This window comes from Diorhabda sublineata, chromosome 3 (assembly GCF_026230105.1).
Source record: "Diorhabda sublineata isolate icDioSubl1.1 chromosome 3, icDioSubl1.1, whole genome shotgun sequence".
In the NCBI taxonomy this organism is placed as follows: domain Eukaryota; kingdom Metazoa; phylum Arthropoda; class Insecta; order Coleoptera; family Chrysomelidae; genus Diorhabda; species Diorhabda sublineata.
The window spans coordinates 30,470,029-30,487,345 of NC_079476.1; the positions used below are offsets into that span (position 1 = coordinate 30,470,029).

At 32.0% G+C, this 17,317-nt stretch overlaps 1 protein-coding gene across 2 annotated transcripts in view; it reads left to right on the forward strand.

Moving 5' to 3' along the window:
* The first annotated feature begins 480 nt into the window (after positions 1 to 480).
* The window catches only part of LOC130441541 (tyrosine-protein kinase transmembrane receptor Ror-like), a 120,695-nt gene continuing 103,858 nt past the window's right edge, over positions 481 to 17,317 (forward strand). For both annotated transcript variants that reach the window (XM_056775266.1, XM_056775267.1), the window contains exon 1: positions 481 to 936. In XM_056775266.1, coding sequence (XP_056631244.1) covers positions 888 to 936 — 49 coding nt within the window. In that variant the 5' untranslated portion in view covers positions 481 to 887. The remainder of the gene's footprint in view (positions 937 to 17,317) is intronic.

Here is a 17,317-nt window from a genome sequence, read left to right on the forward strand (position 1 = left end):
AATTCGGTAATAACATGTGTTTTGCTTTCTGGAATTGTAATTTTAAAAAAGTTGTTTTTATAAAATATGTCTTCTTCTCGCAGAAACGTCAGTTCAGTCTCCTTGCAGGCTCCCAAAATATCTATTATCATTGCTACCTAAGGGACAGATTAATTTAACAATAAATTATAAACATATCGTTAATTGAGTCGTACTTTTGCAAATAGAAATGTTTTGTCTTCGTCCTCTTTTATAAACCATTCTACATACTCCTTCGGCAAAATATTGTTATTATTATTATATGCTATATCGTTCTTTTCATAACTAGTTACGTAAATAACTATTTTAAATATAAAGAATAACAAAGTATAATTCTGGATGAAATATGTATGTTTAGTTGCATATAACAAACATGCATTTCTAAGTATTATTTAGTGATTTTCACAATCTGGCAACGCAACCAAAATATATTAAGTGTTGCCTACATCGTGGGAAATCGTCGAAGAAGAGGTTGGGTTCATTCATCGCCTCCTCTTTCTGTCATTCTTAATCATGTCAAGCTTTGTGTATATGATTGTGTAAATATTTTGTATATGTGTATTTGTGCATGAAACTATTGCATTTTATCAATTAAATATAGTTATCAATTCAACGACAACCTTAAAGTGTAGCAATTTCGTGAAGTTGCCTCGAAACATGTTAAATGGACCGTAATACAATTATTTTTTACTCTAAACCGGTATAAGATGAACTTTTGCTCTAAAATGTTGTGTATTTAGAGTGAGGAAATTAATTACTTCTCTCGTCAAGCTCAGAACAAAAAAGGATGTTATAAAGTAGCATGAGCGTATAAAATTTACGAAGACAATTGCCATTTATGAAGTTGTATCTACAAGTGTTATTTAACCATGAACAAAACAGTGTTTGTTCCCGTCTTAGTTGTATTATTTTCTTTGGGTGAGTATTTGATTAATTTTATATCTTGTAATAATTTACACTGCATACAGTATTGAATAATTCGTCGAAAAGCTATTGTAAAGTTATAAAGTATAAAAATTGAGTACTTATAAGATTTGCATTTCTATTTCCCGTAATTTGAAAAATAATGACTGATATGAAAAATTTTAATAAATTCATGATGATTAGTCAGTTCATATATTTTTTTAATGTAATTCATTCAATATAAATATTAGTGAAATTAAAGAAACTTTGCATAACTTAATTAATCAAATTTACAAATTAAAAAAATTTACCAAGTATTTGAAATAATATCTACAGGAGATGAACAATATATTCTGATTAAACGAAGACGAATAATTTGTTTTCGTGCCTTCTAAAATTGTTTTAATTGCAGATCTTTTTACTTCATAGCACTTTATCAAATATTCCCTATTGAATCCAAAATACAAACATTATTCAAATTGCATTAGTAGTCACTTAACTCGAGGTGCCGAGGCCACATTAAATGAATATGTTTATAATGATGGAAAGTATAAAAAAGCAACTTAATGTATTCAATTTCCCTTAAATTATGAAATGATAATTATTCTGTTTTCAGCTTTTGTTAATTGTTTAGAAAAATTGCGAATTTTCTTTTAGTTTTTCTTCAGACTCTTTATATATATTTGTGTAATTTAAAAAAATGAAATGCTTGGTATTTAAAAGTAATTATTAGTTGACGAAATAGTGATATATATTCAATTATATATTTATATTAGGTGTGATATAAAATATGGTGAATTAAAAACAAAGTCAAAAGGTGTCATAAAATATGAATTAATTTCCTTCAAAGTACTGTACTGGACAAGCAATACACTTATCCCAATATTTGATCCATGACCGCAAGCATTCTTGAGAAGCCTGTAAATGTCAGGAATGCTGTCAAACCCCTTCTTTTTTAGCACAATTTTTATTTCTGAGAAAAACTATGTCACATGGTGCTAAGTCTGATGAATAGGGCGGATATGGAGAGACAGAAAAATTTTTATCAGCAAAACTGTTGTGAATCAAAAGCCACTTGTAGCACGACAGGTGATTATGATGAGATTATTTTGGATTATTTTCAGGTCTTTTTCTTCTCTTATTGCTAAGGAAACTTTTCAATACTCCAATCGCCTGTTTGAGCAAAACAGTTTTCTAATTTTTTAATATATTCAATTGTTCATAGTATGACGGATGTTCTGACTGTTCCTCTTCCTTAATTGCTACATTTTCACTTTCGAACCAATTGTAAATAGTCTTTACAGTTATCATAGACAAACTTTCACATTTCATAAGCTTCTTTGAAAGAAAAATTATTGTTAATGCACTGTTCAAGATCAAAAATTCACAATGCACAATACAAAGCGGTTATAGTAGAAATTTAACATGCTAGGACTGGTTTAGCATGTCACTGAAGGTTTCAACAAACTAGGGTATGATAATAATAGTTAAAATAGATACATCAATGTAATTCATTCCCCATTTTTTGATCAAACCTCGTATCTTTGTATAGCCTCTCGTCTATTTGGCTTAAGTTATGTGTGAATAATGTATTATTTCATTTCCACTCAATTAGATTTCACAATGCTTAGAAGGCCTATTCCAACTTCTCATCAAGCAAACAAGTATTAACTATATGTACAGGGGTTGCTACTTAAGTTTTGAGATAGACAAATAAAAACAAATATTTATAATTGCATACTGCATTGTTGTTATTTTTTCAAAATATACTTTTGCATGCGCTTGAACCAATTGCATTTTTTCTGTTCTGGTTGAAGTGATAAAATAGTTTTGCAAATAAAAGGAACAAAGAGATGTAATTGTTTAGTTTTTATACGATAGTTTAGAATTTTTTGCACCATCAACAACCTTTGTTAAAGAGGAAATTATTTGTATTCACATTTTATTTGACAGATTGAATCCAATAAATAAAGCAACAACTAAACAAAATATTTTCACTGCATTGATTAAAATCTAATCAATAAATATTACTTATTTGGAGTGAAAATATTTGATTTTTTGGTGCCCCTGAAGGAAACGTTATCTGTTCCATTCAATATTTATAATTTCTTTATTTGATACTATTGTTAAATTTGTAATAACGGGGGCCAGAAGATTATTATATTTTTTTGAGTTTTATACCAGAGGAAAATGTGTTACCAGGGGAGTGACGCTATTGACAGAGTAGTGACTAATTAAAGCAGGGAAGTGACATACCATTGATTATCAGCTAAGAAAGAGGAACAATATTAAATAAAACATGTTACAGAAATTATCTATATACTTTTATTAAACAAGATACATTCAGTTTTCACAATTTCCTAAATACAACCTCCTCCAAGAGCTACCTACACAAAATGCATGTTATAAAATACCTATATGAAAGATTAGTGCATAACTACGCGGCCTAAAGGTGACACATTATGAAACTTTCGATTCCGTTTGAAAGTGCGAGCAGCGTGAACTACGAAAATAAGGTACACACAAGATTCTTTTCTCTAAACGTCGTAAGTGTCAGCGGCAAACAATTGGCAGGCGTTTTTTCTGTCCTCAAGTCTCCGGCAGACGTGAAAAAGGTGATCGGAAAACTCACCTGAAAAATTACATAAGGTACACGCGAGATTCTTTTTTCTATTTTTTTTAGGTCATCAACAGCTGCTGGAAAGCTATGACTCTGTAGCCGAGTTCTCGGCAGAAGTGTATTTTGTTAGTTCGTACAGTTTGATATTTACAATAATATGCACATTATGAGCATTTTGGCAAGCTATCCCAAATTAAAAAAAAAAATTATCGCAATACGATGAATAGACGAGAGAAAATGCTTATTTATCCAGCGTCCGATTTTTGAAGCACCTTGGCTCATTATTACCTATCCCAGCGGCTGCATTGGCCACAAGCATTTGTCCACCATAGTTGGGTCAGATATCATTGAATTATGAATTTACATATCATCCTTCACAATTATTCATTATGCGGATTAATTTATACCGCAACTTTTTCAATAAAAAAAAAAGTATTTATAATTTAGTGCTGTGAAAACTTCTTAAAATATATAATTGTGTTTTGAAGTAGAATAGAAGTAAATTTTTATTTCATTTACACATTTAAAATGGGTAGTTGAATAGTGCTTAACAATCTAAAATTTTTAAATGTCACTGCAACTATATAACAAGAAAATAATCAAATTACCTGCTACTTATGACCTACAGATGGGATGAGAAAAAGAATTTTAACTGTGGCATTTTTCCTTATGGCATTTTTGAGGTGAGTTTTCCGACGACCAATTTTCACTTCTGCCGAGGACTCGGCTACAGAGAAAACGTCTACCATAGCTTTCTAGCAGCTGTTGATGACCTAAAAAAATAGAAAAAAGAATCTCGCGTGTACCTTATGTAAGTTTTCAGGTGAGTTTTTCGATCACCTTTTTTCACGTCTGCCGGAGACTTGAGGACAGAAAAAACGTCTGCCAATGGTTTGCTGCTGATACTTACGACTGAAATAACGTTAAGAGAGGAGAATCTTGTGTGTACCTTATTTCCACGAATTTCCACGAAGTTCACGCGGCTCGCATTTTCAGACGGGAACGATTTGATCCGACAGACGAAAGTTCCATAATGTGTCACTTTTAGGCCGCGAAGTTATACACTATGTACCTTTCATGTACTTTATAACATGCATTTTTTTGTAGGATAGCTCTTGGACTATTATTATTATTAAAGTTCAACGATTGGCACCGCCGACGCGGTGCCAATCCAAAATTATTTGAATTTGCTTGCTTTTAACTTCACACTGTTGTTCGCGCTTAGTTCAAGATCAAAAGCATAATTTTGCGATTTTAAGTCAAATTTTACTGCTTTAATTTTCGCCAGATGAAGTGACATTGTAACATGACATGAAAATAAGTTATTTTTTTTTATTAATAAATATTTTCACACTTTTATTTTGATAAAATATGTTTCGAGGTTTATAAAAGCATGTGATCATACAAACATAATTGCATACGTATTTAAAGTATTTGGCCATAAAATCATTGTAATTCATTAATCGGTAAGGAAGAGAAGTATAATTTATAACTATATTAAACTGTTAATGCCATAAATTGAACAATTATCCTGGATATACTATGTGGGCCAGATAAAATGCCATACTTTTTATTGTTTAAACATAGAGAAACAATGAGTTCTACATAAAATTCGTCTATCGTCCAATGGAATTCAAATAACGTATATTCACCCATTATGCATTATTAAATTACCAAAATTGCCAACATATTAATCTTAATAGATTATTAATTTTCCATATATCATTGTCTAATTTTGACACCAATAATAGCTTCGTGCGCGGTAGATAATTTGGACACATTTCGATATTCTGAGGATTTTCTGAACGTCTCAAACGCGCATGTTGTTCAGAATATGTTAAAATTTTTCTCAGACAACAATATTCCACTTTTAGAGTGGGTTTCAAGTAGTCCCGATTTATCACCGATAGAAACACTTTGGCATGAAATGAAAAAGCAGTTGCGTGCAAATCAAGCTAGAACTGCCATGGAATTAAAAGAAAGACTACAAGAAATTTGAGATGATTTTACTCCCGAATACTGCCAGAATTTAATAAACACCATGCCTCAAATAATTATTAAAAATAAAGGGGATATTACGCAATGGTAACTTTTAAAAGTATGTTTAGTATTTAAGCTTTTCTGATTACATTTGGTTTTTGTTATATTTTTAACATATGTTAAGACTTGTAACTCCTGTAAAAGTATCTAAAATGTTTATAGAAAATATAAAGTGTTCAAAACGAAACAATTTGCCGGTTTTTAATAGCTGTAAAAGCAATAATTAGTAATTTTTTTCAATTGGGCGAACTGAAATGGGACAGGGCTCGTAACTGGTTGTGGATATTTTACTTTTAATTTCAAACCTTTTTTTTGTGAGGTATATACCGCATTTGTGTTAAAACATGTCAACAAAAAGAAAACGAGTAGCTGGAAATTATTACGCGACTGATAAAAGGTAAATCGGGTCAGACATTAGCTATAGAGTTAACAGGAGTAACAGGAATAAAAATAATTTTTATCCAATTACCTTATTATATACAAAAAAAGTAAATAAATAAAAATTTTAATTACCAAACTTTTTGATTATCTGAACCACCTCTGACAACATTAGTTCGGATATTCGACGCTCTACTATATTCAAATATTCAATAATAAAAACAAAACACTAAAATGGAATATAAAAATTGCAAACTAAATTAACATCCGAAAAACAAATTGAAATAATTATAACCAGCATCAAATACAACACTGTCAGTAGTACAAACCAAACCAGATATTTTTTTAATGTAAATAATGAAACGACTTCCTTGAAATAATCAGCCGTTTTTATATCTGAACGCACGTGTTCTTTGGTAACATTTTGATGCCTTACTGAATCGTATACTTGAGAAGTTCGCTACTTTTGTCGTGCTATTCTTTAAATCGATTCTTTAAAACTCACCCTTTTATATCAGTTTTGCGTTCGGAATTTTTACAGTTCTTCAAGTAATAATAGATGAAGTATACCAAGCGTTTCTTCTCTCTTTCTATCTACTTTCCTAAATTGTTTTCTTTTCGCATTTTAATTACGGTCGAGTTCATAGATTAGACATACAATCCCTTGTGATGTCTGAACATCTGGCGCGCTTATACGCCGAATTGATGAAAAGTTCACTTTGACGCTAAACCCATCGACTTATGTGATTTTGTGGAAGATTCATGGCTGATCATTTTTATGGAAGACCGTTCGTTCACTTTATCAAGTAAATCCCTGTGGAATTTCTTTCTGTTCGTTATTGTGTCCCATTCAATCACACAACTTGTTCGAGGAAAAAATTTACGAGGAGTAATCGAAATATGTCAGAAATGTAACCAAGGGAATATTTACACAAATGTTGATTATCCAAACTATACGGTGACGGTTTGAAAGAAAAGTATCTATTAATTTCCAATTGACTGTACTGCAAAGAATATTTTTTTCAATATATATAGTCATGCCATTACAGATGCACAGTAAATAAAAACCAAAGTCTCACTTATCTACAAATCTGTCATCAATCTAAAATACTTCGTCAACTCGTACATGCTCCTCAGGTGGACCTGGGAGTGCCCACTGTACAAAAAGGCTGAAAAAAAGTTGGCTAATAGACCTAATATGAGGTGTAAGAGGTTGCATCACTGGATGTAAGCCTAACCAACACATTATAGATTAAGATTATCTAACACTCTCGAGCAAATTAAAACGAATAGAATGTATAAAATGTACTGATTGTTAATAAGAACTTGTTATAAAAAAATAAGTAAAATTGAATATATATATATATATATATATATATATATATATATATATATATATTCCTTTTTTATAATTACGAGTCCCAGTGACGCCGAAACGAGCTCTGGGACGCAAATTTTTCCCGTTTCCAGAAACTGCGCGAAAATTTGAGGAATTAAAAAATGAAAGTGAAACACTTTATAAATAGTTTCTCTACGTGAACTCCGACTCGAAACGTAACGCGAACGGAAGCGTCAGTACAGTACAGTTTATTCATCCAAGTCAAAATTTATCCATCAGATTTTTGTGATATTTTAACAAAAGCCATGAGAACCATGGGAAAGTTAACAATATAATCACTGTACCAAAGATGTTGTCAAACTCTGAAATTTCCGTCTATAGTTAAATCTTGTATGTTATTATAAAGATAACAAATATTGATAGTACTACAATTGATTGGAATTTTCCTGGTAAAACATTATTGATTTCATCGTACAAGGTCGTTACTCGAGTGTATCAACTATTCTTATTGTTATTGGTAGTAATTTTAAAGATCTTTTTTATAAAAAAATCCAATTTATGTCGACGAAATTGAAATAGTTTCAAAAACCATATTCTAAGATGATCAGTGACCCGTTAACAATAATCTTATCCGATTTTTTTACTATTTAACGTACAATATCGTTACCTAGGCCGGTATTTTTAACTCACTCATCTCACAAGCGTGCGATCACCAAGTACATTATACAAAGTGTTCCAAAATTATCTTTACAACTTAAAAAATTCATAACTTCTCGGAAAATATATTAAAGTTAGTCCACTTTGGTATTTCATTGCCACGTTGCCAATAAGAAACCTGTCATAATATAGCTGGCAAAGACTTCGTTACAATTCACATATGAATATGGGATACTTCCAAACCATCTCAAGAACTTATGGTCAATTAGCTGTTAAAAATTTAAAATTATGATCCAAAATCAAAATGAAAATGGTGAAAGAATATAACAGAAGATGCTTCCTACTACAATGTCGAAAAAAGAACATTCTTCCCACCTTTTTCCAGAATAATATTAAACATATTGAAAAAATACGCATACGCCAAGAACAAGAGACCACCAATAGTTATTACATCTATAAGAGGTTAGTACATAAGCTTTTAAATAATGAAATTGTTTGTAATCAAAAAACAATATTCAATCTTTATTCAAACAAATGAATTCACTTTTGAAAATTTTTCGAGCAGACAACAACTTATTTATAATAAATTATTTCATAAAATTAGAAACAAACAAAAGAATATTAACAAAAAAATTAATTCAGTTTTTGAAACCCAAGATAATTGGATTAAACATATTTCAAATACAGAGATACCTAAGGATATATTACAGTTTCTATCGTTAGGGCCTAAATTCAGTATTGAACCTATAATTACCAAAAAATTTTAAATAAAACTATTTTAGCCAAAATTTATTATATATCCCCAAAATGAACAAGAAAGAAATGTCGTTATAGGCAAAGCATGAATCAAAACCATCTTCTGTTTTTAAGGATCTATTACATAAAACCAAAAATTTTTTAAAAGAAAATTCGAATTTAACAGTCATATCATCTGACAAAGGTAATGTCACAATCATTATGGATAAATAATAGTATTTAGATTTATCTAAATCTAGATTTATCTACATCATACAAAGAACTTAATAATGATCCAACTCTAAAAACAACTAATAATTATTGTAACAAATTAATAAAAACAATTTTTAACAAAAAACAAATTGACAGAGAAAAAATTAACAAACTATAACGGTATTTCTGCTGTTTACCAAAAATTCATAAACCTACTTTATCAGCTAGACCAATTGTAACATCAATTAACGCTCCCATCGAGCATCTTACAAATTGGTTAACTGAATTTTGACTAAAAAGACTCCTTTAAAATGATTTTTTGTTTCAATATACTCGACCGACCATCTTCTCGAAACAGGTATAAGCTGTCCCCTCCCCTAGCTGAAATCCTGGGTACGCCCTTGTTAGTCTCTGAAGACAATAACTTAGTTATCGAAACGCGCGTCAGGCAGTGTTTTTGTGAGTGCAGTGTAGTAGTAGTGTACACAGAGTATTCACTATAAAGGAAAGATCTGACAACAATGTAGATACCACCATAATACCGACCGTATCACAAGACCCTTGCGCACCAAAATTTATAAAAATCGTACACCTCTTTGACGGGAGCGTTCCTATTGCGAGGAGAGGACATGAGAATCGAGACAATAATAAATTTCGATGCTTTGAACGACATCGATATAGCTCCAAACGAGAACCTGAGAATACCGGCCCTGTAATCCTGTATCTATGTAATGAACTAAAGCGTGTTGAATGACTTTACTAGCAAAATGTTGGCTTAACCTCGATTTCTTAATACACATAGCAAACACACTTACTTATACGAATAAGGGAATATAAAGGAGGTGAAAGCTCTATTATATATCTATCGGCGGTTAATAACGGCGGAAGGTGTACTCTTTATCAACCGGAAATACCGCTGTAAATCAATATAACAGGCAGTAAAACGTGTGGAAATATCGTTTTTTCCATAAAAGCAAATAAATTTATGACGCGAACATAAAAGTAGTGTAATATAATGCCACAATTAAAAAGAATGCATTTTTTTTGGTAACGGCTCATTATTAACTGAGAAAATAAATTATATTTTTGCTTTTTTGTAATACAGAGTGGCAGGTACGGCTGCAGAGCTAGCAAAAACATTAAAAACTAAAAAATGATAATGACATAATTTTAATAATAATATATTTTTCCTTAAGTATCGAAAAGGAACTTTGCTGTATTTCGCAGTCGTTTTTCATGAACTCTATAAAAAACTGCAAACGAATGTCAGTGTTCGGTAAAGTTGTCCAGTTGAATAATTCATCTACTTTCTGATTTACGCTGTTGCAGTCTGTCCCTCTAGTATACGCGAACGTGTTATGCGTCTTTTTTTGACTTACGTTATAATCTCGGCGGTCTAAAACTAAGTGACTGATTTAACTGTAGAAGTTCGCTGCAATCAAGTGCAACACGTCCTGGACCAGTCGGGTAGCAAAGACTTTGCAAATGAGCTGTTTGGGGACTATGTGGATTACCTCTCCCGGATTTAGGCTTGAATATGAGCACCGTAACATTTATCTTTGGACAGCCTCGCAATCACAGGGGGAGTGATCAGTGGTGTCTTTTTGTTCCTTACTGAAGTTCCGTTCTAATATAGGAATCAATAATATTTTCAAAAGACAATAGACTGATGAAACGATAGGATTGAGCTTCTGAGATGGCTCTTCTCCCTGCTTTGGGAATTGAGCGTCTCTCCAGGACTCCAGGATATGACTCCATATGAGCATGAAAAAGCACTACACGGTGGGCTAGATCCCTTATAACTTTTTTGCGCGATTTTCCGAAATATTATTTATTTTATTTTATTTTAAAATCGTTCTGAATCTATTAACAAGGATTAGGTATCCATTCTATCTCGACTTTCTTTCGCCTCCTCCTCCGTCAAGGATTGTTCAAGAACTGTTCCGTGATTACAAAAACAAACCAGAAATCTTGAAATAGATCAAATATTAGCAATTATCCGCTAAAACAGTACAAGCTGGAATAGCTGAAATGTCTTCAAATGTAACATGCGGTGGAAGAAATTCAAGTTTCTTCTACTACATCACTACCGATGAGTCATGCGACATTAAAGATAAAGCACGTGTTGCTCTTTTTGTCAGTTATATTGCTACCACTCTCGGGACAGAACTAGAAGGAAAGATCTAGCGAATGCCGTGCAAAATTGCCTTGAAAACTGGTGGAGCCCGAAGTATGACGGGAGAAAATAAAAGGGATCAACGATTCTTCAGAGCAATGTAAAGAACGAAATCTAAAGTTTTACTGCATAATACGCCAAGAAACGCTTTGTGCTCAAACATTGCCGGCGGAAATAGTTGAGGTTATGAATTAAGTAATCAAAATTGTTAATAGCATCTCATCAAAAGCACTCTACCATCGTCAGTTTAAAGAATTGTTGGAGACTCAGTGTACCGACCTCCTCTTCATATAAAGTATGATGGCTTTTCAAAAGTAAGGTTTTGAAACGTTTGTGCTTAAATGAAATAAATAAATTCCTAAATCAAAAAGGCATTAATCACCCCGGATTAAAGAGCGACAAATGATTGCACAACTTTTACTTCATGTGCGAAATTCTGTGAACTAAATATAAAACTGCAAGGAGAGGGAAACCCAGCCTATGTTGTGGTAGATGAATTGGTTTGTTTTGAAGAAAAATTAAATATTCAGAGTGGTAAATTACTTCATTTTAAATTTTTTATGTGTCACTTTTGACACGAGTTACTGGAAAAAGTTGAAGATGAATTTTCTGACAGATTTTAGCAATTCAAAATAAAAAAAAAAACACTCTAACATTTATAGTAAACCCTCTCAACATAAATAGTAACGAAATTTACTTTTAGCTGTTTAGAATCTAAACTGTATCTCTAGAAATGTAATTGATCGATGTAAAAAGTAAAACTCTGTGGAGTGAAAAATTTAAAGCAAGTTAGATGAGTTCGAAGTCCAGATATGTTGTACGTAACGCAACAAAAGTAGACAGCTCTGAAAGAAATGCCGCGCGTTGCAGTTCTTCGTCGCATTGAATAGTCTTCGTGCGAGCAAGCTTTCTCTTGTATGAATATATTCAATAGTAAAGTAAGAAGCCAACGGACAAATGAAAATTTAGAGTAATGTTTGAAACTTAAACCAACTTACGAGCAGATCCTTTAATTCAAATTTCACATAACAAATTGATTGGACAAACAAACTTATGATGAAGCATATTCTTGTGTTCATTGGACAGGAAAGTTATTACGAAAATATATGTAGACGTTAGAAAAAGAAACATTCTGTTTTATATGTCTTTGAAATAGTAGAGCATTGGATAATAAGTAACTGACCCTTGAGAGAAACTATGGAGCCTGGAGAGAAAATATAGTACAGAATTCATTAATTGCTCGTAACAAAATTATCCTTTCACCATAACATATAAAATTGGACCTCATAAACAGTTTGTCATAACTAGATAAATTTGAGAATTGCTTTTCTTACATTTGTAAAAAATTTCTTTGACCACAATGGAAAAGATTATAGCTGGTATTTTTGATGGGCCCAAAATTATACAACTTACGAAAGATTCTCATTTTAAAAATTATTTGATTGAGTTAGATCTAAGAGCTTGAAAAGCTTACATCTGTGATGCCGAATTTTATCGGGAAGAAAAAATTTTAAACTTATATTGAACTCGTATGGACCATTCTGCTACAATTAAAAATATCTGGGATGCAGTATGAGCATAAAACTCCACTTTCTCCGTAGTCTCCTGGTCAAGGATGAGCGCTACCAGGGTTTCTATGATACGAATATGATGTCTGACTGTTGCTGTTTTCTGATACTTAATTTTTCAAAGTCTACACAACGAAGTTTCTCAGAACTCAGAATGATTAATTTTTGTTACTGAAGATTTTCTTAGTAAATATTTAGATAAATAGCATTTTTCGGTTCTGTGAACTGATAAATTATTCAATTCATCAATTCAAGAGAGGTGTGGAATTAAATAACGAGATTGGTAATATAAAATATCTCTACATCGTTTCAAGCGAATCTTCCATTGTTCGAAACAATACAGGAAGTCTTTTTCTTTTTCCACAGGCTTGACACATTAAAATCTTGTTCCTTCTAATGTAGACTTGACCTTAGGAAAGAGGTAGAAGTTGCACGGTGCAAGATCTTGCGAATATGTAGGTGCTCTAACACTGGGCTGTTGTACTTGGCTAAAAACCTCTTGACGAACAGCGCGGAATCAGGGACTAGTTTTGCACACACTATTCGCATGTTAAATTGTCATGTGAAATTTTCCACAAACATTCTTTGTCAATTCGCTTCGAATTGTAGGAATACTTAGATAGATACTCACATCGGACAAGAATACTTTTTCAATATTTCCATCCGTTTTTGACGTGGACATCTCCTCGGTCATCTTGTAAAATCTTAAACAGCTCAAAAACACACGATACGACATTCGTTTCCATACACTTGGTTCAATACAGAGTGAGTTTTATGTTTGGAACGCCTCAATTTTCTCGGAAACGGCTTGTAAGATTTTTATAAACATTAGTGTACAAGAGTCTTGTGATACGGCTGCTATTATGGTGGTATATACATTGTTGTCATATCTTACTTATAGCTACATTTGCGTTATCTCTTCTGAAAAAAATAATTCAATTTTGTGGCTATCACTGCTACAATAACAAATTTGACGTTTCAATAAATTATTATTGTTACAGTTTATAGAAAGTCACAATGGATCTTTTATCTGAAAAAGAACGATGATATTTTAATGATATTAGGATATGGTGATAGACGTTGAAGTCAACAAAAAATATGTAATATCTTCAATAATTTATATCCTAACCGAAATACTATAACAAGATCTACTGTCCGTAAACGTAGAAAAGTTTAATGAATCTGGTTCAGTAAAATATTTATCCAAATCAGGGAGCAGAAAAACTGCATCAACTCAAAACATATCTTTTGATGTTTGTGAAGACGATGCACACTTGAGTACTAGACAAATATTAAGAGAACTGATATTTGGCAAACATTCGTAATTAAAATTTTACGTGATAATAAATTTCATGCATAGAAAGTAACGTTTGTTCAAGAGTTGTCAGATGACGATTTTGATAGACGTGAAGAATTTGCTAATGATGGAAAAATGTTACAATCAAGAAGATCCAAATGTTTTAAGTAATGTTATGATTTGCAATGAGGCCACTTTTTGTTTTAATTATGGCATTTAGGTATAGATAATATCGCATGAAAAATAATCAGTATTTCTAGAAGATTGCTAAACACACAAAATATATATATTTGAAATAACAAAGCTGGAAACATCTGACAACAATGTAGATCTCACCATAATACCGGCCGTATCACAAAACCTTTAGGCACAAAAATTTATAAAAACCGTACAAACCGTTTCCGAGACCATTGAGGTGTTCCATGCATAAAACTCACTATATTAAAAGTTTAAGTTGTAGTTTTTCCAAGATTCATGTGAATTTTCTTAACAATCCCTTGCTGTTTTTTGATCGATAATTTTTACGTCTAAACAAAATAATTGCCCCTATACTTACATCGCATTCGCAAGAGTAAGCTTCAGGCCGAACAGCCGACAGTCACTAATCTTTCACACAATATTAAGTAATTTTTTAATATTCTCACAACTGTTTGACTCTTCTCGATAAATTCTCAATAGTTTTGAAATAAATCTTTTTTTCTCTTTCTATTTTAGTTCAAAACATTTTTTTTTCTCTTTCTATTTTAGTTCAAAACATTTTTTTTTAAATAATAACGACAACATAAACATTCAATTAAAATAGAACATTCAAATTGTTTGTTTAGGGATTAAAGTCTCGCATTGTCTTTTTGACGTTGATGTAAATATATTTTTCGGGTGCCGCGCGCCCTTCTGTGTGGATAAAACAGTTCTTTGTGCAATTGTCGGCGTTTTTATCTTTGTTATGCACCCTCACCCCGCACTTAAATGAATTAATGTGCTATAAAATATTCTCGTTCTCCTATTGTAATTGATTCTGTTACCGTTTCAACAGAATATGAATCGGTTCGATTTATTCAACTTCCAATTGAAATTCCCACAATAATATTTTAGGAAGTCCCTAGCGTACCACAACATTTGAATATTTTATGACTTCGTAGTCGCTTCAGTTGACGTGAGCGTGAGAGGGAAGCGAGAAAAATTATGTAAACAGACCCTATTAATACATTAGGAGACATTTGAGTATGAAAGACAATACTTTCTATATTCTTTTCGACTGAAAAAACCATATGCATGACAACAACAAAAAAGCATATGTGATGCAAATTAGATCTAGAAGGTTAACAGAGAATGAAATTCAAGTTTCTTGGAATTGACATAACCAGTTATCGAGACGTAGAAGACAAGTTGAGAAATGGAGAATGGAGAGAAGAGATGGCGATAAATATAAAACAGTGTGGCGTCACGAATTTCCCCGATCAACTTCCTCAATAAAACAATAATCTTTCGACCCCGGGAATTCCAAGTTACCTTTTCTTTTCTTTTATAACTTTCTTAATGTCCTAATAACATGGAATTCTCTTAATCCTCTACGATATTCCTGGTACACGTTTCATGAAAAACCAAACATACTCACACGAATCTAGGTGAAACGTTTTGGATCGAAAGATCACTCAGTCTCGAGACAGCGAAGCTAGCAGATCTCGAACGCCTCCTACATCTTAACGGAGCTACGCTGCTCCTAGAGATTCGGCTCGCGCGTCTCAAGTTAATTTTACGTGTATATTTCTTTGTTGATGTATAGGAAGTTAAGTAGTTATCGCACTTTGTTCACTGTACCTCTTGACCATCTTCGACTTAAGAGTAGCGCCCATAAAAGTTTAGTATAGACAGATGGGACACAGGACAAGATCAAATGGAGAAATTTAGTGAAGGAGATCATGCTAACAATATAAAAGAACTCTGAATTCAAAGGCCGATGCGGCCTTACTACGTATATAATATGATGTAATATAATCCCCATGAATCCATTCAATTTTGTGAGGTTTCCAACAGTAATTTGGGATACCTTGAAATAACGTGATATTTGTTGTTCCATCAATTCAAAATAGGGTGTTCATATGTTGAAGATCACTTTGACTCAATTTTTATCATAGTAGGTACATAAGGGTTCCCTATACTTATCTCCAACCGTTCTGAATTTATTAAGATTTTATTGAAAATAATTTATTTTTCACATTTATAATGTTTTATCACAGCGCCTTAGGTCAATTCTGGATATTACGTATATTTAAATTACTAATTTATCAAGATGAGTATTATTTATCACGAATTGTATTCAACTTCTGCCTGATAAAGGCAAATATTAAACCAGTTAAACGAACAAAAAAATAAATTACAACATTTGCTCGAATTGTTCATCATCAGAGTGTATAGTTTTTCCAGTATAAATTGCAGTAGACAGTTATACGAGGAACAATCAATATTTCATATAAAATTGGGTAAACATCTAACAAACCGTCAGTCCACGTGGACTCATCTTCTCCACTTTTTACCAATGAAAACATTAAATCGCAAACACAAAATTTCTATTAGCCGAAGCCGTATATACACAATTTCTTCGAAATATTCCTGCAAGTAAGTCTGCGTATCATCGGGAGTAGTCGATAAATCAAGTTAAATCAGATCTTGAGATATGGATGGCCAACAGCATAGATCTATCTAATTGAAAATTTTCTATTTAGATTATTGAAAATTCGTCGGTGTGCCATTTAACTGTAGCCACATGTTTACTTAATCAGCCACAACTTCTTTATAATTTACACTTTTTTTATTTCCCATAAACTCTTCCACAACATTTTTGAATCAGTTCCAAGTTTTGAAATGTGTTATTTAGATTATTTATTGCCCTGAGTCAATAGCTTCAGTATACTTCCATTATTATACTTATTTCAAATATAAAGAAAAATGGTTTGGGTTTCTGCAGCACATTTTTCAAATCGGTATAAAAAACAGAGTTTTATAAATAGCCAGAAATGTTGTTCGATCACTAAGAACAGCCAGAGAAGTCTCCACTAATAAATTTAAAAATATAAATAAGTCAAAAAAAAAAATAAGGAAATGCTCTGCCGCTTCTCATTAACAAATATTTTATTCCGAAATAGATGTGTCATGTTTAAAGAGACAGTTCGAAAACCTTTAACTTCATGATTACCTCGTAATGTTATTCATATATTTTCAGCGTTGTAAAAAATAGAGCTTCAGCTACTTTTCTACAATCAATAATAGTCATCATCATCTTATAATTGGGGCTTTATCCACACTTATGAACCTTATTAACTATCGATTTATCCACTAGTTGAATAATGAATAGTACAAAGTCTTGAATAAATCA